At 46.1% G+C, this 23,347-nt stretch overlaps 5 protein-coding genes across 5 annotated transcripts; 4 read left to right on the plus strand and 1 right to left on the minus strand.

The window, feature by feature from the left end:
* The first annotated feature begins 279 nt into the window (after window positions 1–279).
* On the plus strand, window positions 280–2,366 carry POJ06DRAFT_258776 (uncharacterized protein). The gene is made up of 2 exons (XM_056188297.1): window positions 280–414; window positions 471–2,366. Exons 1-2 carry the CDS (start codon window positions 412–414, stop codon window positions 2,154–2,156), a joined length of 1,689 nt encoding a protein of 562 aa, XP_056041635.1. The 5' UTR covers window positions 280–411; the 3' UTR covers window positions 2,157–2,366.
* A 1,878-nt stretch (window positions 2,367–4,244) lies between these two features.
* On the plus strand, window positions 4,245–4,418 carry POJ06DRAFT_270160 (uncharacterized protein; the record flags this gene model as incomplete). Its single annotated transcript, XM_056189423.1, has 1 exon — window positions 4,245–4,418. One exon carries the CDS (start codon window positions 4,245–4,247, stop codon window positions 4,416–4,418), a length of 174 nt encoding a protein of 57 aa, XP_056041636.1.
* A 3,011-nt stretch (window positions 4,419–7,429) lies between these two features.
* POJ06DRAFT_146489 (OPT oligopeptide transporter protein-domain-containing protein) lies at window positions 7,430–10,314 on the plus strand. Its single transcript, XM_056184599.1, has 3 exons — window positions 7,430–7,503; window positions 7,554–8,460; window positions 8,531–10,314. The coding sequence occupies exons 2-3, from the start codon at window positions 7,570–7,572 to the stop codon at window positions 10,220–10,222; spliced, it is 2,583 nt and encodes an 860-aa protein (XP_056041637.1). The 5' UTR covers window positions 7,430–7,503; window positions 7,554–7,569; the 3' UTR covers window positions 10,223–10,314.
* Window positions 10,315–10,375: 61 nt separating this feature from the next.
* POJ06DRAFT_226162 (OPT oligopeptide transporter protein-domain-containing protein) lies at window positions 10,376–13,048 on the minus strand (the record flags this gene model as incomplete). Its single annotated transcript, XM_056185723.1, has 2 exons — window positions 10,376–12,105; window positions 12,157–13,048. The coding sequence occupies 2 exons, from the start codon at window positions 13,046–13,048 to the stop codon at window positions 10,406–10,408; spliced, it is 2,592 nt and encodes an 863-aa protein (XP_056041638.1). The 3' UTR covers window positions 10,376–10,405.
* A 5,491-nt stretch (window positions 13,049–18,539) lies between these two features.
* On the plus strand, window positions 18,540–21,297 carry POJ06DRAFT_226164 (OPT oligopeptide transporter protein-domain-containing protein; the record flags this gene model as incomplete). The annotated part of the gene is made up of 3 exons (XM_056185724.1): window positions 18,540–18,602; window positions 18,652–19,546; window positions 19,598–21,297. Exons 2-3 carry the CDS (start codon window positions 18,652–18,654, stop codon window positions 21,295–21,297), a joined length of 2,595 nt encoding a protein of 864 aa, XP_056041639.1. The 5' UTR covers window positions 18,540–18,602.
* Between the last annotated feature and the right edge of the window lie 2,050 nt (window positions 21,298–23,347).

Raw genomic sequence — 23,347 nt, forward strand, 5'->3', positions numbered from 1 at the left:
TACATTAGTTCCAGTTCCAGCGTCGGCATTCACGCGTGCGATTCAGAATCAGTCAGCGCAGCCTATGAGTGCGGACAATGTGAATGCAAACTAGATCCGCATTGATGGCTGAGTAAATTTAAATATAGCTTGGTGCACAGATACGACGCAAATAATAAAATATTGTACTTCCGAAATAATAATAGACTCCCCCAGGCTCCAAAAACAAATCAAATATGCCGGATGACGTCAGCATCTTCTCCAAGCGCGCACGTCATGCAAGCCGCCGAGGGGCAACTCACCTAAGTCACTTTGTACCGGGATACACTGCACACCGGTTTCTAACTCAATTAGCGGTTGAATATATTAGTTATACTATTTATGAATGAGTTGACTCTCTTCATTGCTTAAGGAATCCGGTGTCAGTTCGGAATGGTATGAGTTCTTGCGTCTTTCATTTGTTGACACTGGCAATTAAATCATTCTACTAGGACACGTCAAATTCTATTCGATTCGATCCAGACCGCTATCTCCCTGTTGAGCTATTTATTCGTATTCTCCAATACTGCCCGTTTGACCAAATTGTTCGTTGTCAGCTTGTCAGCAGGTCCTGGCGCGCAATAATCATCGATAGTTCGGAGCTTTGGAATAGTCTCGACTTTCGACAAGCCAATTGGCCCCTATCCGCTGCAATAGTCAAAGAGGGCATTAAAAGGTCTCGGGGTGGTTTGTCGCAACTAGAGCTGTGCGAGCTCAATGATGAGGATGAAGCAGACTGCGAGGAGGTCCTGTATTCTAGAAGCTGGCCGAATCTGACAACTCTGCGCCTTGAATCTCGGCTTCAGAAAATCCCAGACAATATTTCTTTTGCTCAAAATCTCGCCAACTTGTCAATACACATCAAAGATGCACCTGCCTTTGTGACCTCAGTACTTCTTGTTCGTCCACCGCAAACGTTAAGAGCATTGTCCTTTCACATAGACTGGTTTGAACTATTCAGGGATACGATTCACTTCGAAATTCCCATTAACATCACAACTACCGTTCCTAATCTAGAATTTCTTCACATCGGATCTGACGACCCGCAGGAAAAATATCTGTACCGATATCTCACATCGCCTCTCCTTACGGTTAATAAATGGATCCTGATGTGGATGGCGGGACTACAAAGGTTACTATATATTTTTCCGGGCTTGAGGACTTTCAGTATGATTAGGATTGACGCTTTTGCGATCGGAGCCGGTGGCTTTCAGCATTCGGCTGAGCTGGATTTTACGCCTTTACAGTATCTGAAGGAAGTGGTGATCAAGTACTCGATGGTACCGCAGATCTTGTTGAACAATAACTGCGAAAAGCTCATATTTGTATGTGCCACTGAAGTCCCCCGGTTAGTGACCGCTACGGATGAAGGACTTCTACTTGACTCTCGCGGCGAGAATGGACCATTACTGAAAGAGTTGACACTATCGGACGTTGCATATCCGTTCTTAGGAAACTATGCCTTGATCCGAATTCTGCGTAGTGTTAATAGTCAGCATTTGACGAAGCTTAACTTATCATCTGCTTGCTATCATAGAAGACTGATTGACTATTCTTCCTCGGTATTCTCCGATATCGACGTCCCGATGGTTCACCACCAGTCCCACGACAATGTGACCCGGTATACTCTGGCTCACAATATCGTCTTTCTCTGTCCGCGATTGAGACACCTGACGCTAGGAAACACAATTACAGATGAGTCGCTGATACCATTTGCGACGCTGAAGGAGTTAGAGATTGCTGAAGTTGGCTATTCGTCAGACGTCACACGTTTTGGTATATTTAACCTACTCAGAATTCCCTATGACGCGGAATTAGTGCAGCGGAAGTATATCCCGACAGAGGATATCATTGCTTCGGTTACGACGCTTAATTCGCCGATAAAGCGTCTCGCTATCCGCGACTGTCGCAATATCTATCCACAATCGCTTGAACCGCTCGGCGCGCGCTTTGGCATGGAAGTGAACGTCATTAGTACTACAACATTTACAATCAACGGAGACACTAACAATTTGGACTTGCTTACACATTATCGGTGGCATGTACATGGCTATGATCGGATACGAGATCTTCCGGAGCAGAGGAATAGGCCGGAAGTTGTACGGCACGGATGGCGCAGTGACGCACACTGGATATAATAGACCGGCGTAAGAGTACTGGTTATTAGCCTTTTATTTGTTTTAGGCAATGTTGGTTCAAACTAAAAATGTTCAAAATTAATTGAATCCTCTAATACTGCCCAAGTGCATATTCACCGCTTTCCACTAGCAGGGATCGGCACGGATACGGATACGGATACCCGGATAAGGTCATATTGATTAGTCATATCCACGGATATATCCGTGGATAGTGCGGATACGGATACGGATAAAGCCAAGGATATGGGGATACGGATATAGATATTTTATGCTGATACGGATACAGATAACTTATGGATAAGGAAAAATTATTTATCCGTGCAAATTTTTCTCAGCCCCAGAGTGCGCTTTGCAATCATCTATCCCTCAGAAAATAGTGCGAGCGATATATGTTGTATATCGCTGGCATCTTTGACGTCCGATTCTTAGATTAGGTGAAGAAAGTCGCTCTCGATTACCCTGATGTTGATAAGATAATAATGTTTTACTTCAACTATGTTTCAGGCGGGACTGACATCGCATGGTAGGTTAGGTTGGTTAGGTTGCCTCGACCAAAAACCAGCCAATTAAAGTAAGGGTTTCCATCCTGGAGGGTGCTTCTTCCGGCATCACATGATTACATCTCATCAGTAAGAACTCCATGAACTAGGACCGACCAAACACCGATGATAAGAAGATAAGGACGCACAGACGCACACCTAATTTTTGCACAGTCCAAGAGGCGCACATCTTGGCACGGGTACGCTGATGCGATATCTGTGATTGCGCAATTTCGAGCGAGTGTGGCAGGTAGTGTGCAGGGGCACCGGCACCGTGTTATCTTGTAGAGGAAAGATAACGACCGCGTATGTAATCTGTATCTCTAGTTAGAATGATATGTCCCTGTGAACTACTATCTCGCACGGTCCGCGATGCAACAGATAGAATAGAGTTCGAAGTGAGCCGCTAAGTACCTGTCCTCTACGTCTTAACGGTAAATACCGGTAGGTGTCTAAGCGACTAGTCCACGTCAACAATCCGAAGGTAGAGACTTTCTGTTCAATTGTGTGTCTAGCAGTGATATTTTACGTTGGTCATACAGCATTGATGAACCCCGAAAGGATTTCTGATCTGTATTCTATGAGATGGACTGATGTGATGTTTCCTGATCCAGCAAGGTTCTGCCGTCAATTGTGACATGGACAATGATGTACAGCAGCTGATGTCGCGAACCTATTCTGCTTGGCATTCGTGCCGCAGTCTGACAACTCGATACGGCTCATATGCGGTCCTGGAGGATGCTCCGCACTGCGGCTTGCTTGCTTATGGTTTGGACTATATAGCCATGTTCAGCATCGCCCCGTCTAACATGGAAGGATTTCCTGTTTGGATTATTCCTTGAGACCTGCTGCGACAAATAAAATCTCTCACTACGGAGCTGTTGGTGACACACACATGTGGATGTCATAGGATACGCAATCTGGGCGATGCTATCGGCTGCTATCAACTGCAAGGGTACGGTCGCTTGGCTTGCAGATCCTTCTTTTTGAGACGCCTGAGGTTATCTTGTCTGGATATTGCAATTGCACCGCGCTCCACCCTATCGTGATCAGATGTGGAGCTCAATTTCATATTTACACATAAGTACGCGCGAGCCGTTCTATTTAAACGACAGCACACTTGGAAGCTCTCAGGGAATACAGGCCCTTGTTTTCATTAACTCCAAGCCAATACTCAGCAGACCTTGCGGCTGACTCTGCATGCATGGACTATTCATGTCACTGCGATTGACCTGTTCTAACAAATTTTAGCATTGTCCTGACCTCGAAAAGCATGTCATGAGAGGAGAAGGCAAAAGTGAAGGTGTCTGCTGTTCTAGCGGGATGGCAGCATCTCGAGCGAGAAAGGCTTTCAGATCGTGGAATCTCCTATAGACGACATTGAACGCGAGAAGATCATTGGTCGCATTAAGCTCATGAACCACACGAGGGGTGAGGAGGCGATAACATGTATATGGACGCCGCCACCGAGTATCTGTTTGAAAAGCCATGACAATGTCAGTCGAAGAGGATCTTCAAGTGTTAAGGGCTGTGGCGGAATACCACTTCGATGACTTCAATCCTCGTGTTATTGGAAGCCTTTGATGATGTTGTGGACAGCTATGAATGGGATGTCAAAATCGAGGCGTGCATGGTAAAGTACGACTCTCCTTATCCCGAAGTCAGAGGCGTTTGCGATCCATATGGCGATCCTGAGCTTCCAGTGGAGACCATTCGAATTTAAGTTTTGGTGTCTGGGTTGCCGTTGGTGCTTTTGTCAATGAATTCTTTCATCAGCGGCAGCCGAGATTGAATATTTCTTCCACTGCCATCCTGTGCTCCTTTACTCACGCGGTAAGCTTGTTGAGCGAATATGTCCTGACTGGGGATTTACTTTCGGTACGAGATACAGCCTTAATACAGGACCACGATCACACAAAGAGCAGAATGCTCGCAACCTAGTGTTTGGCGCTGGCAGCAACAATTTTTTGCATCTTATGCTAAGGTTATGCGTCTCGACACTTTCGGATTTGAGTTTGTATTTGAAGAACTTGTGGTCTTTATTCTTTGGCTTTGGCTGCGCCGGTATTTTTCGTCGTTGGGTTATTTATTGAAACGGTTTGGCAACAATTCTTCCTACCCTTGCATTGAATAGAACTCTCCTTGTTCGTGAGCGATGACAGAGCATAAACAGTTAAACGAATCACCAAGTACAGATTCTTCTTTATTTGTTTAGTGGATGCATTTTTATACTTCTTTATTCCGTCGTACGTATTTATCTTGCCATTTAAAGTTGAGGCCGAATGATTCGATTGCCACTCAGCATGTGTCATGACGAAGTTTCGGATTCTCAGATAATGCAGAGTGACAGGAGAATTGCGTACACTCGACTAAATGTGACCTTGGCCCAAGATATAGGCTAGTGGCCGATTGACATGCCGAGACCGTACAAAGGTGTGATATTAGGCTGTTTAGACAAAATATCAAAAGCTGTAGCCAATTATCACACCGAATAGAAGAGCGGTAATGAGACTCTTTTCCCGCTGATTCCTGGTACCAGAGGATAGCTGATTGTTGCACGGCGGGAAATCCTGTCTTCAAACTTGCATTCGCCCTCCATTGTCGTTAATGATTTAGTCATTTGCCACTGTCCCGGCTAGGGCTGTTGCCGTTTTGTCTATACTGTACGATATCGGCATTCCTAATGTCTGACGATTGCCGTTTGACGATATTTATCGTCGAGCTCCTGGTCTGCCGATATCGTATCGGCAGAAACGTCACGATATCGGCAAATCGGCAGAATAACTATGTAACAATTTCTCATTTCATCTGGATATCTATACACAATTGTCTTGTGCCTACGTAATAATATAATAACTCATTTATCGTACATGTCTGATGTCTCCCATGAGCATCGACGTTCGCATGGTGTTGGCCATCATGGAGTGCTTCCGAACCCCGAGCAAGTCTCTCCCCGCACTAAACGACCTTTCCACTGAAACTTCGGAAGCTGGGATTGCTAAGTAATCCCTAGCCGCCGCAGCCATCTGCGGGTACTCATCAAGATGAGTACGCCACCAATAACAAAGCCAGTTTGGATCTTTTGTGTCATTAACACTGACCACCGGACTATCAAAATACATGTCAATATCGGAGACAAGGGCGACTAGTCTGACCTCGTGGCTGCAGCCTTTGCTCCGTCTTAGACTCGACATCACTATCCTCAATTCTGCTTCGTCACTGCCATCGTTGAGGCTTCTGCAGTCGAGGCGCTTACAGCAAGTTGTCATCCTCTCAAAGGGAGGCATTGTGGCAAGATGACAATGCGTTAATTGTTGAGTTAGCATTTGGGATCATAGTACTACAGATGTCGTGCTCAAAAAATATTCGTGTTGAGGGTATCAAAACTATTAGACACTTTATTATCGGCAACGATAATCGTATCGTCGCCGATATTGACAATATCGTATCGTCGAGTTTTAACGCCTGCCGATACAATAGACGATAATTATCGGAAGACCTTAAGTTCGACGATGCCGATTGCCGATTTGCCCAACCTTGCCGATATCGTATCGCCAACAGCCCTACTCCCGGCTCATATCAAACACCGATTAACATGTAGATAAGGACGCACAGGCACTCGCTAAAATTCCGCACTGTCCAATCGAGGGCGCGTCTTGGCAAGACCGCGGTCGCATTGTGACGTGATCGCCACCAACATGAGTTGCCGCCAACTTACCGAGGAGTTGATCACGTCCCATAGATACGACCAGCAGAATTTAGTCGGTATTACGCATATATATACATCTCATAGCCAAATGCTTTGCTCGAACCATCGGCGGGTCCAAACGGAGTTGGGCACTTGGAAACGCGTGCGCAACCCTTAACCACAGCCGCACAAAAGCATCCTCTAATATCGATAGCGAAAATTAAAGTTAACACATTTACTGTATTCTCATCGCCGAGACTTCCTAACTGTCGTCTGGGTCCCATCCGTGCTCATCGCTGATTTCGGAACAGAATCGCATGCAATGAACACAACAATTCATTGTTTCTATGATCTTCAATACGGTCTCTACTATGTCGATCACGCCGGTTCATATCAACTCCTATCAGTATGCAAGAGGCTGAGGTGCTGAAGAAATCAACTCCTATCAGTATGCAAGAGGCTGAGGTGCTGAAGAAATCACTTACGTGATTCTCGAGACTCTCCGCTACTAGTTCCAATTAGTTCACTAACTATATTTACTCCGCTTGGCAGTGACGCGGCAGTCTACGGGGTTCGATAAGACTCTTAGCTCGAGCTGGGGAAGTGATTGACTTGAATTCGCCAACATGGTGGAGTTAAAGATGGTCAAACATGGTGAAGTTAAAGATGGTCAATATCTTAGGCACGGAATACGGCCTAGGCTATTCAACAGGATTGAAATGTATGTGTGTTTGACGTTGGTTCTATATTACAATGCTCTTATTAGCGATAAAAAATTATTGCTGACGCCGAGCTTCGCAGGAGGCATGAAATGCCAAGTCAAACTAAGTATCTCAATCTGGGGCGCAGACGATCGTTATCAATATCCAACGCAGGGTCACTTAACCGGCGACTATTTGCTAGTTATCTCTTTTGTTTGCTAGTTATCTTGTCTCGGTGTCGGAAAGCTGCGTGACCGCACTATCGGGAATGAAACACCCCAAGTCGCGTAGACATAAGTGATATGCGGCGTTCTATCTATATCGGCAGCACAATTTAACTGCTGAGCTTCGCACCTCTTAGTTCACCAAGCTTGGTGCAAACGCTTCAGTACTCTAGGCTACTGTGGGAGCATTACCAAGTATGTACTGCCTCAGGTTGTTACGATGGACTTACTACTAACTCACATAGTCTTGAGAAGGATACTATGCAGGAGGAGAAGACAAACGTGATTGTGTCTGCCCTTCCAGCGGATGGCAGTCTATCGAGTGAGAAAGATGTTAAGGTAATGGAGTCTCCTATCGACGACATTGAACGAGAGAAGATCATTGGTCGCATCAAGTTCAAGAACCAGACGCACGATGAGGAAGGCGATAACACTTATATGGATGCAGCAACCGAATATCTTTTTGATAAAGTAATGACTATGTCGCTGGAAGATGGTCTTCAAGTATTGAAGGCAGCAGCAGAATATCATTTCGATGATGTCAACTTTCCTGAGCTTACCATGAAAAAGATTCTCGCGCTCCTGGAAGGACCAGACGCGTATGACGGTGACGTGGACAGCTATGAATTGGATATCAAAATCGAGGCGTGCATGATAAAGTACCACTCTCCTTATCCCGAAGTCAGAGCCGTTTGCGATCCATATGACGATCCTGAGCTTCCAGTAGAGACCATTCGAATGTATATTTTAGGAGTATTTTGGGTCTCTGTGGGCGCTTTCGTGAATGAGTTCTTTCATCAGCGGCAGCCGAGATTGAATATTTCTTCCACTGCCATCCAGCTGCTCCTTTACCCATGCGGCAAGCTTCTTGAGCGCATCTGTCCCGACTGGGGATTTACTTTCCGCGGTACGAGATACAGCCTCAATCCAGGGCCCTGGACACACAAAGAGCAGATGCTGGCAACACTTATGGTTAACGTCGGCTCTGGGACAACCAATTTTGCATCTTATGCTATTGTTATGCGTCTCGATCGGTTCTTTGGCTTGAAATATGTTGGATTTGGGTTTATGTTTCTGATGAACTTGTCGTCTTTATTCTTTGGCTTTGGCCTCGCCGGCATTTTGCGTCGTTGGGTCATTTATCCGGTTAAGGTATGCGTCTCGATCGGTTCTTTGGCTTGAAAAATGTTGGATTTGGGATTATATTTCTGACGAACTTAAGGCTGTGTGGCCCACGATTCTTCCGACCCTAGCATTGAATAGAGCTCTCCTTGTTCGTGAACGACGACAGAGCGTAAACGGTTGGACGATCACCAAGTACAAGTTCTTCTTTGTTTGTCTAGGAGGTGCATTTTTATACTTCTTTATTCCGTCGTTCGTATTCAGGGCTCTGGGTTACTTCAACTGGATCACGTGGATCGATCCGCAGAACGTCAAGCTTGCCATTATTACCGGGTCATATCTTGGACTCGGATTCAACCCGATTGCGACATTTGATTGGTCCATTATTGACTACTCCTCTCCTCTGGTTGTACCGTTTTTCTCCTTGATCAATCGATATATGGGTATGTTAGGAGCGGCATTTCTTATGATTGGGCTGTACTGGACCAACTACAAGTGGACTGGATACTTGCCGATCAATTCCAGTGAGGTGTACGACAGTACCGGTGCCGAATACAATGTGTCGCGAGTCGCCATCGACCAGAAGTTTTATCAAGAGGGATACGAGAACTACTCGCCGCCATATATTTCAATCGGCAACCTTATTGCGACTGGCGCTGGATTTGCAGTCCATACCCTGGCGTTGACCTATGTTCTGTTAACAGAGCATAAGCTGATGTGGCAAGCCTTGAAAGGGTTTTGGACAACAATTCGAAATCCGCGTCGATCGAATCTTGAGCTATTCACCGATCCCCACTCGCGAATGATGGCTCGCTATCCAGAAGTTCCTGACTGGTGGTTCGGTATTGTTTTCGTGGTATCATTCGTTGCCGGTGTCATCGCTCTAACAGTGTACCCGACTCAGACGCCGGTTTGGGCGGTAGTGGTCATCCTCATCGTCAGCTTGGTCATGCTGATTCCCAGCTGTCTGATCTACTCTATTACCGGTTATCAGTTAGGATTCCACAACTTGGCCGTGATTATTACTGGATACATGATCCCAGGAAATGGTATTGCAAATATGATGTGTCGTCTATATGGTTGGAATATTGATGATCAGGCTGAGAGCTACATCAGCGATCAGAAGATGGGCCACTACACTAAATTGCCGCCCAGAGCTATTTTTCGCGCTCAGATGCTCGCAACGTTTATTCAAACTTTCATTACAATTGGCGTTGTCGATTTCAGCATCTACAGCATTAAGGACTTCTGCTCTTACACGCAAGTGGATAGGTTTATCTGCACATTCCCGCATTCGCTCTATGCGGACACGATCATGTTTGGCATTGTCGGACCGGTCCGAATGTTCAATTCGCTGTACCCGGTTTTGAAATATAGTTTCTTAATTGGATTCTTGATCGCGTTTCCCTGCTGGGCACTTCGTGCGTATTTCCCCAAAGTCTTGAAGTACGCGCACCCTGTCCTCATTATATCAGGGGTTAATCGATGGGGAGCGACTTATAATCTGGCGCACTACACTCCCGGTCTTTGGGCGGGTTTTGCATTCAACTTCTACCTCAAGCGACACTATCTCGGCTGGTGGACAAAGTATAACTATGTCTTGACTTCTGCGTTGTCGGCTGGAGTTGCATTTTCTGGAATGTTCATATTCTTGACACTTCAATATACATCTACCCAGTTCGTCTGGTGGGGCAACACTATCAATCAGCAAGGCGTGGATTATGCACGTAAAGCGGCACTGTATGAAATTCCGGAGAGCGGATTTGGCGCGCCTGTTGGTTCTTTTCATTAGTAAAGTTTGAGGAGAGGAATTATTTCTCGGTATTGCTGTGGATGTTTTGTTGTATAATGTACTCTGGCGAATCATTCATTTATAAAGACGGACTGATGCGCGTATACCAACAATTTTCATAAAATCGTACCAAGATACAATAATTAGACTAATTCACCGAAGATAGTAATCATAAATCCATAATCACTCCCAGCTGCCCTCTGGCAGGCCGAAATATCCGATCTCAGGAATATCTTTCAATGTAGCTGTTCCGGCACCATCAATGCCAGCGCTCTGAACGGTCGTGCCCCACCACTTGACTCTCTTCGGCTTATACTGCAACGCCAAGAAGATCAAAATACCACTAAATGCCACGCCGGCTGTCAAAGCCGATGAGATGATGTAATTGTACTTTGCCCACCACGCGAGGTATCTACGACGGATATAAAACATAAAAACAAACGATGCGTAGAAACCTGGAGTATAGTATGCAAGGTTGTAGGTTGATCCATACCGAAGGAATCCGCCGAGAAAAAGAACTGGGTGGAAAAATCTTAGATGCTTGGGAAAATAGCGTCGAGCTAGATAGCAAGGAAACGCAAGTACAGCTCCGATGAGGAACGCATACTTCAATGTGGGGTAGAGAACGTCAAAGGTCCGGTGGGGGCCAACTACGCCCATAAGCAGACTGTCGGCATACAATGTGTGAGCGAAGGTACAGACGAACCGTGCTTCATTGGTCCACGAACAGAAGTCCGGCATTCCCTGAACTAAAAACTCGACGGCTCCGGCTGTGACGAAGATTTGAACAAGAGTGGCAATAACCTGACCTCGGAAGACAGCGCGCGGTGGAAGCTTAGCATAGTGAGCGAGTTTCTGATCGCCAACATACGTTTCGCTCTGTTCGTCAAGACCGTATCCGAAAATTCTTGTGAAAATGCAAGCCAGACCGTTTCCGGGAACCATGTAACCTCCGAGAATGGTAGCGAGATTGTTCATAGACATGAAATAGCCTGTGGATGAATATAGGACAATGAATGGGATCAACAGTGCGATAGAAACCAGGAGCACCACGACGATAGCCCAGACAGGCGTAGTTGTTGGAAAGCAACGGATGGACACAATACCAACCACAACAGACATCACTAGAATGACCAAGAACCACCAATCCGGAACTTCCTTGTACTGACGCATCATGACTGACAATGGATCTTTGTAGCGGTCGTAGTTGGACATTTCCCGGTTCTTGATATTGTTATAGAAGCCAATGACTGCCTCTTTGATGATATGCCACTCATTCAGGAACACATACACAAAAGCAAATGTGTAGATCGTGTACGCCGCCCCTTGGTACATTAGTTGACCGGCGGAGATGTATGGAGGGGAGTACTCCAAATAACTCTCCAGATCGAACCTGCCGTTTCTGAGGACTCGGGTAACATTATACTCTTCCCCGAACCGATCGTATACGTCACTTGTATTCGGAGGAATGAACGACGTGAACTTATAGTTCGTGTAATACATTATCAGTAGCGTGATACCGGCAACGATGGTTCCAATATAACGATTCACAACTGTGAAAAAGGGTAGAACCAGAGGGCTCGAGTAGTTGATAACGGACCAATCGAAAGTCGTGAGAGGATTGAATCCAACTCCAATTTTGGATCCGGTAACAAACGCCAAATTTTTGTTGTGAGGAGCAATCCATGTAATCCAATTGAACGTACTCAATGCGGTGAAAAGATAGTCTGGAATAAAGAAATAGAAAAATGTGCAGGACATGACAATAAAAAAGAGCTTGTACTTGGTGATAGTCCATCCATTGATGCTCTTCTTATTGTCGGGCAGTAAGAGGGTCCTGTTGAGCTGGAGTGTCGGCAGAATTGTTGGCCAAACTGCCTTACCTATAGTGCAGTGTTAATTAAGATCACACCAAGATACTCCGTAATCCTTACTAGGATAGATAGCCCAGCGACGGAGAACACCGGCCATTCCCATGCCGAAAAATTGGCAACAGAAGCCCATTAAGACGGTAAAGCCATAGCCCATCCACTCCTGACCGTAGAACATCTTCAGGCGCATAGTAGGAGCGTATGAGAGAAACACCGCACTGTGTGCGCCAACATTTGTTATGATTGTAACAAACATTTGCTCCTTGAATGTCCAGGGACCCGGATTGAGGTTGAAGCTAAATCGTCCAAGAGGCACAGTCCAAGCAGGAAGAACATAGTGAAAAATCTTTCCGCAGGGATAAATGAGGATCTGGATCACTTGAGAGGTCAAGCTGAAGTGAGGTTGCCGGTAAGATATCATCTGATTGATGAACGCACCGACAGCAACCCAGAAGAGACCAATAACGTAGGCACGGAATGTTTCCACCGGAACGGTAGGATCGTCGATTGGGCTGCAAACTGAGCGGACTTCAGGATACGGAGAGTGGTACTTGATTAAACAAGCTTCGAGACGCAAGTCGAGATCATATAGCGCAGCTCCCTGCCCATATGCTTCCTCACCATGTAGGAGCTTCTCCATCTTCTCCAGAGTCACTGCTGGAAAGTTGATGTCGGTATCATAGTAGTTCATTGCCTCAACCAAGACTTCTTGGGCTTCCAATGAATCCAAAGTTGCCATCTTTTCTACAATGAAGTCGGCATCTTCGGTCAAGATATCACGCATATCGTCCGACGCACGGATACGGTCGATAATAGTCTCACGCTCATGAAACTGCACGGCAGATACCTTGGCAATGTCCTTCTTCTCATCGAAGCTATTCGAGTTGGAGTCAGCGTCTCGTATCGAGACTGTGCCCAAATTGGGCGCTGTTTGCTTCTCCAGATAGTTCGACATCTATTTCCGTCGATTAGATATGATTGTCCAATGAGACCACACTCAATTGACAACATACATGTTTTATCAAGGAAAGTGCTCAAATGATAGAGGTCAAGCGGTTGAACAGCGTCAACTATTGATTAACGCTTGGTATCACAAATCAGCGACTGGCGGCAGGAAGTAGGGATCTTATACGCGTGCTGCTCTGCAGCCGACAATGCCTGACCCAGCGATGTAGTACTGACAGCTCCTAGGACAGCTCGGGCGTTCAGAATCTACAGGTTTGCAACGATACAGAGTAGTCTAGCAAGGCAGATTTCTTGCAGTGCATAGATGATAATCGAAATATGCCTTATCCCCCCACTCCACAATGAATCGTTTCATCATGTGCCGTGCTGAACAGCGCAGCATGCTCAGAGACCGTAGGAGTGGCATATCTTGAAAGACTTCAGTAGCAGGATACAGGAGCTTGAGAGATATGCGTTGATACATGGGGACGGCTAGTCGCTTGCGCAGCTCTGCAACAGATGAGCTCTAGCTTCTACGCTCGATATACCCTAACATTCTTTCAGTGACCAATCAATAGCAGAGCAGAACGCCCAATTGTTGTCGGGTCAGGACCGCCATCTGTCGGGTTCGCCCTAAGATGTCGCGTGTTTGTCTTGCATCTCGACGCAATCCGCTATCTTCGCCAAGAAAAAAAATCTTGCATTAGTGGCTATAGCATCGTTGGGGGCCTTGAATACAATCAACTAGCCTATATGTTAGCAACGACGCTTAAGTGGTGAATGAGAGCAATACGTGGGAAATGACCTCAGGTTATCAACTGGCATAGATACAGGAGTATATATACAAGAAGCCCAGGTCGTGGCCAACTTGGCTTTCTTCGCAAGCATTGGCCTACAGGGCCGAGCACTGCTTGACACGATATTTCCTTTTTTTTTGTAGTTTGGCTTGCGAACCAAGTGTTTTTCTCATATCGATAGGTCCTTTACAAATCTGACCCCGGTCTAGTGATGCTCAAAACTCTCCGGGACCTGAAATGCGGCGTTTAGGATAGGCCCTAGCACATTAGAGTTTAACTTGGGTCAACCGTTAGGAGCATGGACGATGTGGCGCCGCCGCTGACAAACTTGCTATCTATGCTTCTTTTATCTAATCGACCGACCTGCAGAGCTCGCCGTGTGGTTAGGCCCGCATCGGCATTCGAAAACCCTCTCTGCAGAAGCACTGGCAAGTTTTGGTAGAGTATTTGCCAAATATTTCGTGTTATCCGTTCTAAGTCTTCTGGTGCTTTCGGGTTATCCTGCAGTTGGTATGCAGTGAATTTGCACCGTCGTGGCCAAGAAAGTGCTGGGCACTTTGATATGCCGCCAATCAAAGTGCCGTGCCTTGGCGGCATACATTTCTTGATATCTGCTTGGCCCTTATCGGCCGTTGCCGAACACAATTTCTGGGACTGGGGATAAGGAGTAATAATAATTGCAATCAGAGAAGATCAAAACCATACAAGTTATCTATTATTACTATATTACTCAAGTACAACCGTTCGGTCTGTTACTGTTACAAACGTCTGCCACTGTGCCCTTGATGTTGGCACCATAGACACTCACAACTAGATCGCACTTCCTCAGAACAAAAGTTATAGCATTGCTCGCTATACCACCCTATGTCTGCAAACGTTGTGGAACTTATTACTCTATTCCGCGATATGCAACAATCTCCTTGACATACTGATCTAGGTGATTTCTGTATCACCACGTTCGCCTTCGAGTACACAAAGTCGATAAAACTTTTGTACGAATGCCACGTTATAGCGTGCGCTGCAGATGAGTTCAACCGCCTCTCCTGGCTCCTTGTACTCGTTGCTGTACTGTTATCCGAACACGACTCGTGGTTACAGACTATCCCGTTGGCTAAAGTTGCAATCGTCGAATTGTCGTAATATCCCATTAAGAGTTGGTTATATGAATCATATCTATAACTCTTTACTCTTAACGTCAAATTCCAAAATATCAGCATCTATCCCATTGTCCAGGATAATCGATAATGCTGCTGACGGCAGCTTATAGATTTCTATTGGTCGCTCCGTGCACTGTAGTGACATTAAATGATCTTCTCATTATCTTAATCGCGCTAACGCAGTGCAGCACGATCACCAACACTATGGAGTTGCGGAACACGTTGGTAATCATTCTATCGAGCTTTATGAACTAGAATATGAGGTAGAGAATTCCCTAATAGGGGGTTTCACGAAACGTCAGCTAGGCAACCGTTGACAAAAATTGGTACCCGGCCTGTTAATTTAACAGTTGACGGACTGCGAGTCTGGAGCTGCAGTTCGCGTCAACTGTTAACTTTCAACCGATGCTCGAGTCACAAGCTGTAGAACGTGACAACGCATATTACGCTAACTGCGGAAAAGCTTTATTTATTTATGAGTAACAGCGTCTGCACGGGCTCACGCTCTTAGGGTCAGGCAGTTAAAAATCAACTGTTAACTAAACGGGGTTACACGCAAACTTGTGAGGGCTAGGGGAGATTGCATAGGGTTGGGGCTTTTTTGTAAACCGTTGACCAGTTGACGTTACTTGAAACTCCCTAATTGCGCGGTCGTTGCACAACGTGATGATGATGACTGCTTTTCGTGTTACGGAAGATTCATCAGGTGCAGGTGAAATCGCACATAACTTATATAGTATGGGTGGCTGGCATAATTTGATGCACCGTATGGCCCGAATTGCCGCTCAGCCAGTCACAGACATACCAGTCACAATCCGTCACGTGCGTGTGATTAGGGCTTTCGTATATGGTGTCGAGATCGTAATCTTTAGTCGGATTTGTATTTGATACAGCGGCGCAGAGCCCGGCCGCGCTAACTTGATAACGCATTCAACTCAGTGGTGCTATCCTTATCAATATCCGGCATGTGCGGCATTCGTATGCAGCTAATTGTCGACTGCAACCATCTGATTTAATCTCATTTGCCAAACCGTCTGACCGAAACGGTGGCCACGACTGCAAGTGAAAATGTCGGAGCAGCGAACGCCGTCTTTCTACACTCAAAATCTCAAAAGTAATTAATAGCGCAATGGCCAATCTCAACCCGACCACTCCAGATGCTCCCTGCCGCCTGCCTTCTAAACTTCCTGGAGCAGAGCATCGGCTGCGGGGCCCAAGCTCCGCAAAAGTGATCCCGAAGATTTCGTTGACGCATCGGGAAGGACTATTTGAACTTGGTGCCGGTTAGCCTGATTGCACAACTGCAGCAGAAATGATCTCAATACATTTACGATAAGCCGATTTCTGATGCTCGGTAACGTCGGTTCAGAACCAGCTTATCAGCTTATCAGCCATTAGGCATTTAGTGCACCTTGTGGTCTCAGGCGCTAGACGATAAGGTTGCGCTTCCTGCGGTTTGGAGTCTAGTCAGGTCAGCGATGGACCACAATGGTCTCAAAGTTTACTCTTCCTTCCGAGCGTGCTCCTTCAAATCTTTCTACGGTGGATCATCGGCAGTAAAGCCAAACTACTTGTAACGACGACAAGTATCATTTGCCGGAATAAGGGGTTTCAGAATAAAAGGACAACAATACTATGCAGTTAACCGGTCAGCGCCGGGTCCCTAGCTAATCCCGAAGGCAACGGGGAAGCATTTCACGCTCGGGCCATAGTTTGTTCCAACTCCGGCGCTAAATCAGTTTTGGCAATCTTTGAGGACAGCGCCTGCCGCGAGATAGACAGGCCAATATCATGAAACCCAAACCCCCCAGACTAAAACCGTCAACCCAGAATTCAGCGCTGGGACTTCTCGCTAGGTCCTGACAGATGTAGCCAAGCGATAGTGCCAAGTGCAAAGAGGAATACTTCATTCTCGAAATTTGCCAGCAACTAGAGGCTAGGCAGTCTTATCGCTGATGTCTGCAAGGTTTCGCTTCCGGACGTATTGATAGTGTGCCGGAATTGATCCGAAACCGTGGTGGGACATGCTGAATGCGCCGCGCTCTCGTATGTACGTAGCTGCTTAACAAAAATGCGGCGCATGATTCCTATGAATTTCCTACGCATTTAATTTTTTTCTTCTCTTTTGGTCGCAATATAAACTTGAATGAATTACACATTGCTCGATGCTAAAGCTTGCGATCGAGACACGAAAATCGAGGAATTGACGTTGACGAGCCATTGCAGAACGGGTTACGCCGGATAGTATTTCTCCGTGGGCGATTGGAGGTCACGAACCCTAATACCAACCGGCCCGCTCGTACCCATACGGCTGAAGAACGGCTGGGGATGGATATGCGCCGCTCAGCAAGTGACACGGCTACAATAATATTATTTGATGCAATGACCTGTGCCTTGAGAGGCGACCCCAACCTCGTTGAATATAGACGACTTCCAGTTACTACTTATTAGACGAGGACCATACGTTTATGCCTTTCAGCTGGAATTGATCGCCGACGAGCGATTAAGGGAAGGAGGGAGGAGCTTGGGCTTCTAAAACTTTCTTTTATCCCATCTCAGCACGCATAGCCGACGGGGATCACGCAAGACCGGATGGGAATACGTAGCTCTCAAGAAAATGATATTACGCACGCCTTACCCGCGAGTGCTAGCTAAAACTAACAGAATTTCTGCATATTGAAATTGAACATATAGTTGAACCGAGCCATATGGGAAAATTTTCGATGTTCGCCAACTTGGCTGTTCTGATCTGCTGTTATGGCCAGCGCGGTACTGCCAAGCACTCGAAAATGACAAGACTTCCCGACGAGAAGCTTCTGAATGCTTGTCTATAGTTTCTGAAAGGCTTTCGTGTATTAGACAAGCTTTGCCCAGGCATATGCGCCGCACTTGCACCTAAACAAACATTATCTGTCCGCTACGGATGCCTACGACCAGCCTTGTCCAGGCATTTGCGCCGCACTTTCACCTAGACAAGCACTATCTGTCCGCTGCGGATGGATACTAAGCAGCACCAGTCTGTAGCCAGCTGAGGTCAGCAATCTAACTTCCAGCGTCTCTGATAATGGTTACTTCATCGGAGATACTTGTTCAACGCATAGGAGCCTGAAGCACGCAACAATAGTGAATCTGGCGCGTGCGCAACCTTACTTTTCTCCTAGGCGGCCTCAGGCTTCCTAGTGCCCGGAGGCAACCGAGCTGGTACCTACATGGAACACTTTGACTTTCAGCCGCTAGTGCAATCCGCTAGGCAATCGTCTTCAACGCAAACGACCTCGAACCGTTCGTACCTGTGTTGTCCACTCACGCGAGATTAGCATCCATCATATGCAGATAGCGGGATCGTATTCACTAGTCAGTGTCTCAACCTCAACTTCCGCGTATTGTCGTCCTCATGTTCAATACATGTTGACCGATAAGAAGTTAGCCTATCCAATCCTGGCTCCATTGGCGCAGCCCATCGGCCTCTGCCGTCCATATAATCTGTGGCACTCTCCTATGGATTCCATTGCAAACGCGAGTGTCCCCGACCACTAATCATTCTCATTGCGAGAACATCCTCCAGCCAACATCGAACAGCTGTATTTATCGATAGACTGTGGAAGTCGAGGTACGCTATTCTGAACATAAGTACAGCACAGACGGCTAACGATTTATAGATGGCGGACTACCTGGAGAAAAATGCCAGTTCGATTGGTCTTGGCAAAGTATCTGTTCGAGATTCTCTCTCCAATGACGCAAGTAGCACTGAGAAGAAATCTCCAATTGAAGTGTCGACTATCCAAGTCCATGAGCGGGACGCCATACTGGATCGTATCCGGTCTTCTGGTGATATGGCCGATATTCTCACTGAAGATGCGGACTTCATTATTGACAAGATGGTTACCATGGATGCAGTTGAAGCAGTCGTGGTCCTTAAAGATGCCATGGAATATTATCACGACGACATCAATTTCCCAGAAAAGTCCTTGCGGAAGATTGAAGCTCTCTTGAGAGGCGAAGAGTACTATGGTCTCAGCGAGAATTTGTACGACTTGGATCTCCGTCTTGAAGCGTGCTTGATCAAGTACCATTCTCCGTATCCAGAGGTGCGCTCGGTGTGCAGTCCCATTGACGATCCTACAATCCCCGTGGAGACTTTTCGAGCATATTTAATTGGCCTTATTTGGGTTGTCGTCGGATCTTTCGTTAATCAGATGATGGGATTCCGTCAGCCGTCCGTCTCATTGTCATCAAAAGTTATTCAGATTCTGATATATCCGTGTGGAGAGATATTAGCTCGTATTCTGCCGGCCTGGCGGATTCCTTTGGGTCCATTGAGCTTTAATCTTAATCCAGGACCATGGACGTTCAAGGAGCAAATGTTTGCGACTATTATCACAAACGTCGGCGCTCAAGGTGCCGTATTTAACTATTACGCTCCTACTATCCGGTTGAAACTATTCTACGGTCAGAGTTGGTTGGGTTACGGCTTTACGGTGGTCATCGGGTTCAGTTGCCAGTTTTTTGGTCTCGGATTAGCTGGTGTTCTCCGTCGCTGGGCTATTTATCCTAGTAAGGATTACAAAGTATCTTGGTGTGATCTTAATTAACACTGTATTATAGGTAAGGCAGTTTGGCCGACTATACTTCCTACGTTGCAGGTCAACAGGACGTTGCTATTGCCTGAAACGAGAAAGAGAATAAGCGGCTGGACAATCTCAAAGTACAAATTATTTTGGATTGTCATGTGGGGTACATTAGTTTATTTCTTCATTCCAGATTACCTCTTCACTGCATTGAGCACTTTCAACTGGATAACATGGATTGCGCCACATAACAAAAACTTGGCATTTGTCACCGGGTCGCGCATAGGTGCCGGCTTTAACCCAATCACCTCGTTTGATTGGTCTGTCATCAATTATTCGTCGCCGATGGTGGTGCCATTCTACACCGTCGCGAACCGCTACGTCGGAACTATTGTCGCTGCTATTACCATGCTCATTATGTTTTACACCAACTACAAGTTTACTGCTTATATGCCGCCGAACACCAGCAATGTCTATGACCGATTTGGCCAGGAATACAATGTCTCTCGGGTACTTGTTAACGGAAAGTTTGATCAGGAACTCTATAAGGCTTACTCGCCTCCTTATATCTCGGCCGGTCAGCTGATGTATCAGAGTGCTGCTTATGCCGTCTATACGTTTGGATTCGTGTATGTGTTCTTGAACGAGTGGAAAATCATTAAGGAAGCTACGGTTGGATTCTACAGGAACTTGAAGGACAGGAAGATGTCCAACTACGATCGATACAAGGATCCCCTTTCGATAATGATGCGACAGTACCCGGAAGTTCCAGATTGGTGGTTTTTAATAATTTTGGTGCTTTCCATTATTATCGGCTGTATCGCCGTGAGATACTATCCAACAACTACGCCAGTGTGGGTTATCATCGTTGTCTGGTTGGTGTCAATTGCATTGATCGTTCCGTTCATCGTGCTCTATTCGTCCACTGGTTATTTCATGTCAATGAATAACCTCGCCACCATTCTGGGTGGCTATTTGGTACCTGGAAACGGTATTGCTCCCATATTTACACGTGTCTTTGGCTACGGCTTGGATGACCAGTCGGAAATTTTTGTTGGCGATCAAAAACTTGCTCACTACGCTAAGCTTCCACCGCGCGCTGTCTTCCGAGGTCAACTCATTGCGACCATCATTCAGATTTTTGTAACCGCCGGTGCGATGGAGTTTTTGGTCCAGGGGCTGCCTGACTTTTGCAGCTGGACTCAGCCGGCGAGATTTGTCTGCTCATTCGCACATGAGCTGTATGCTGACACGTTACTGATGGGTGTGGTTGGGCCGCATAGAACATTAGATTTTTTGTATCCGACTATGAAATATGCCTTCTTGATCGGTGCTGTGCTCGCGTTTCCGTGTTTCTATGTGCGCAATTACTTCCCGAATCAGCTCCGTTATTTCCATCCGGTTCTCTTTCTGGGTGGTTTCCTTCGTTGGGGATCATTGTATAATCTTTCCTACTACACTCCCGGATTCTACGTGTCTGCATTCTTCATGTTTTACGTTCGACGCCGACATCTTGCATGGTGGGCTAAGTATAACTACATCCTCTCGTCAGCATTGACGGCTGGCGTGGCATTCGCTGGGATCTTGATTTTCTTGGCACTGCAGTATAGACCGAAGAAATTGCAATGGTGGGGAAATAAAATCTCGACAGCCGGTGTGGATGGTGCGGGTACTGCCACACTGAAGTCCATTCCTGAAGGTGGATATTTTGGCCTGCCCGAGGGTAGTTGGGAGTGATTGCTTAGGACGGACTGTGATTGGCGATATCTATGCATGGTGAATGTCAAAAGATGAATTGTTGGTATATGTATGGTCTGTTCTGTTTTAAAGCAGCTAATCTTCACATTTGAACTTGCTCTAAATTTTATGATTCCAAGAGTGCATACCTGGTAACTCGGTCTTACCCCGTTAGGCTGCTGATAATATGCGTAGTGAGACTTAGGCAATTTGAAGCTAATATTCGCGAATGCGTTGCGACCATCTCACTCAAGAGTAGAAAATAGAAGATTAAATACTCGTACCGCCTTGTAACCTTTTCATGCGTGACTAAGTTACGAACTCGGTGGTTAGGTGACGATGGCTACCTCAATGCTCATGAACAGTTTCAGTGTCGATAAGTTACACGGAATCTGGATGCGCAAGATTGCGGGAGTCTGCTTCGGCAAGACCAGATGAGTCGTGGCATGAGATCTCTATTAACTATTTAAGAATTCCATTGCCCATTGCCCATTGTCCTGTTGTTTCTTGGTTTTCTCGATGATCGTTGCAAAATCAGATCGCCTTTGCCTCTTGCGAATAAAATTATCGGTATGATAGACAACTGAAGCTTCCACTTGAGAGTTTGTCGTAACTCTTAGGTGCCCTTACTGCCCTTGTGATGTTGTCAGTACAATCATCATCAACGCCCACTCAATCAAGGAGACAGACTGCTCTCCCAACTGAGCCATTTTAAGAGCAAATGCTGAGATTCGAGAAGCGGAAGCCGCATCCTCAACAATACCATCATTGAAGTCGGCTTCATCTTGTAACACTTTGTTGATAACTTCGACTGCCCCGCTCGCATGAAGCACGTTGGCGATTGCGAAATGAATAATATGAGCGACTCTCCGTACATCAATTGCACGACCCAGAGGCCCTAGTCCAAAAGTTACCTCTTCACCATCTTAGCATTGGGTGATATAGGCGCCCCGTGCTTTCCTTGTGATGACTTTTGCGCAACCAGTACTGTTCGTTCAAGTATTCAATCCAATACGAATTCATCACATTTTAAGGGTGTGCCATGATCGGTTCAGAATAAGTGACAGGGGCTGTTTATCTTCTATCCTTTGAGACTAGCCTCCATGTTAGCACCCGCAAACAGAGACAACAGTTTTTGCATGGTGAATAATGGGACAGCAGTAATGGCGCATAATATGTGCAGCTCCAAGTCCGCAAATCAGGCAGAAAAAGATTCCAATAAGTCTTCTCACACAGCTCCTCAAGTTCCCCTACCGAACGGTGATATCGGACCATCCATGGCAAGTATGTGGGAATATACATCGTCAGTTGAGCAAGATTTCAATTACACGGCAATTGGCCCGCCGCGTCTTATCAGAGCGAACAAGTTCTCAAAGATCTTGGTTGCTCGCTCCTGCATTGCCCTCGGGAGCATCAACACGCCACACCATCTAAAATGAAAATTTGCCTAATGCCTATGATTGCTTGATTTTCCTGGGCACATTTTTACAAATGGACCAAGACAATTCACGCTATGCAAAAATCAGTATATGAATCCATATGTGGTAATGGTTACATCAATGTGGCTAGTGTCGGAGCCATAACAGCAGTGAGCAACAAGAGAGCCTCTTAACTTAATGACATTTACATCAATTTTCGGCGATAATGTTGCGGTGTCGTACGTACACGACGCTGAGACTCTCTCTCAGTTAATACAGACCGTTGAACCAGGTGCGGTGACTATACCTAGACTTGGTAAAGGAGTCAAACGTTTGAGGTAGATCGGTTATCATACAATTATGATAATAACCCTAACGTAAATCATGACCTTGGCAACGACTTGTATAATCATGAGGCATGAGGGTGGGAGCTTTGAGAATATTTAGAGGAACAGATGCATACTTTCTTAGAGCACAATGGTGACTGGAATTATAGTGTGGCGCCGAATGTGTTGAGAAGGTGAGGCGTTAACTTACGGCAACATACATGGCGTAGGCAGCGAGCGGTTCGGGCAATGCCATGCATTCCTAAAGATTTCGTTCCTGCAGGATTGTTCTGATCCCCTTTTGTT

This window comes from Lipomyces tetrasporus (assembly GCF_029532465.1).
Source record: "Lipomyces tetrasporus strain NRRL Y-64009 chromosome Unknown POJ06scaffold_9, whole genome shotgun sequence".
Classification (NCBI taxonomy): Eukaryota; Fungi; Ascomycota; class Lipomycetes; order Lipomycetales; family Lipomycetaceae; genus Lipomyces; species Lipomyces tetrasporus.

Excerpts from the sequence above, each read along its gene's own strand:
- POJ06DRAFT_146489 (XM_056184599.1), top strand. The coding sequence starts at position 7,570 with ATGCAGGAGGAGAAGACAAACGTGATTGTGTCTGCCCTTCCAGCGGAT. Across the intron at positions 8,461-8,530 it reads GGGTCATTTATCCGGTTAAG|GCTGTGTGGCCCACGATTCT; the intron begins GTATGCGTCTCG and ends GACGAACTTAAG.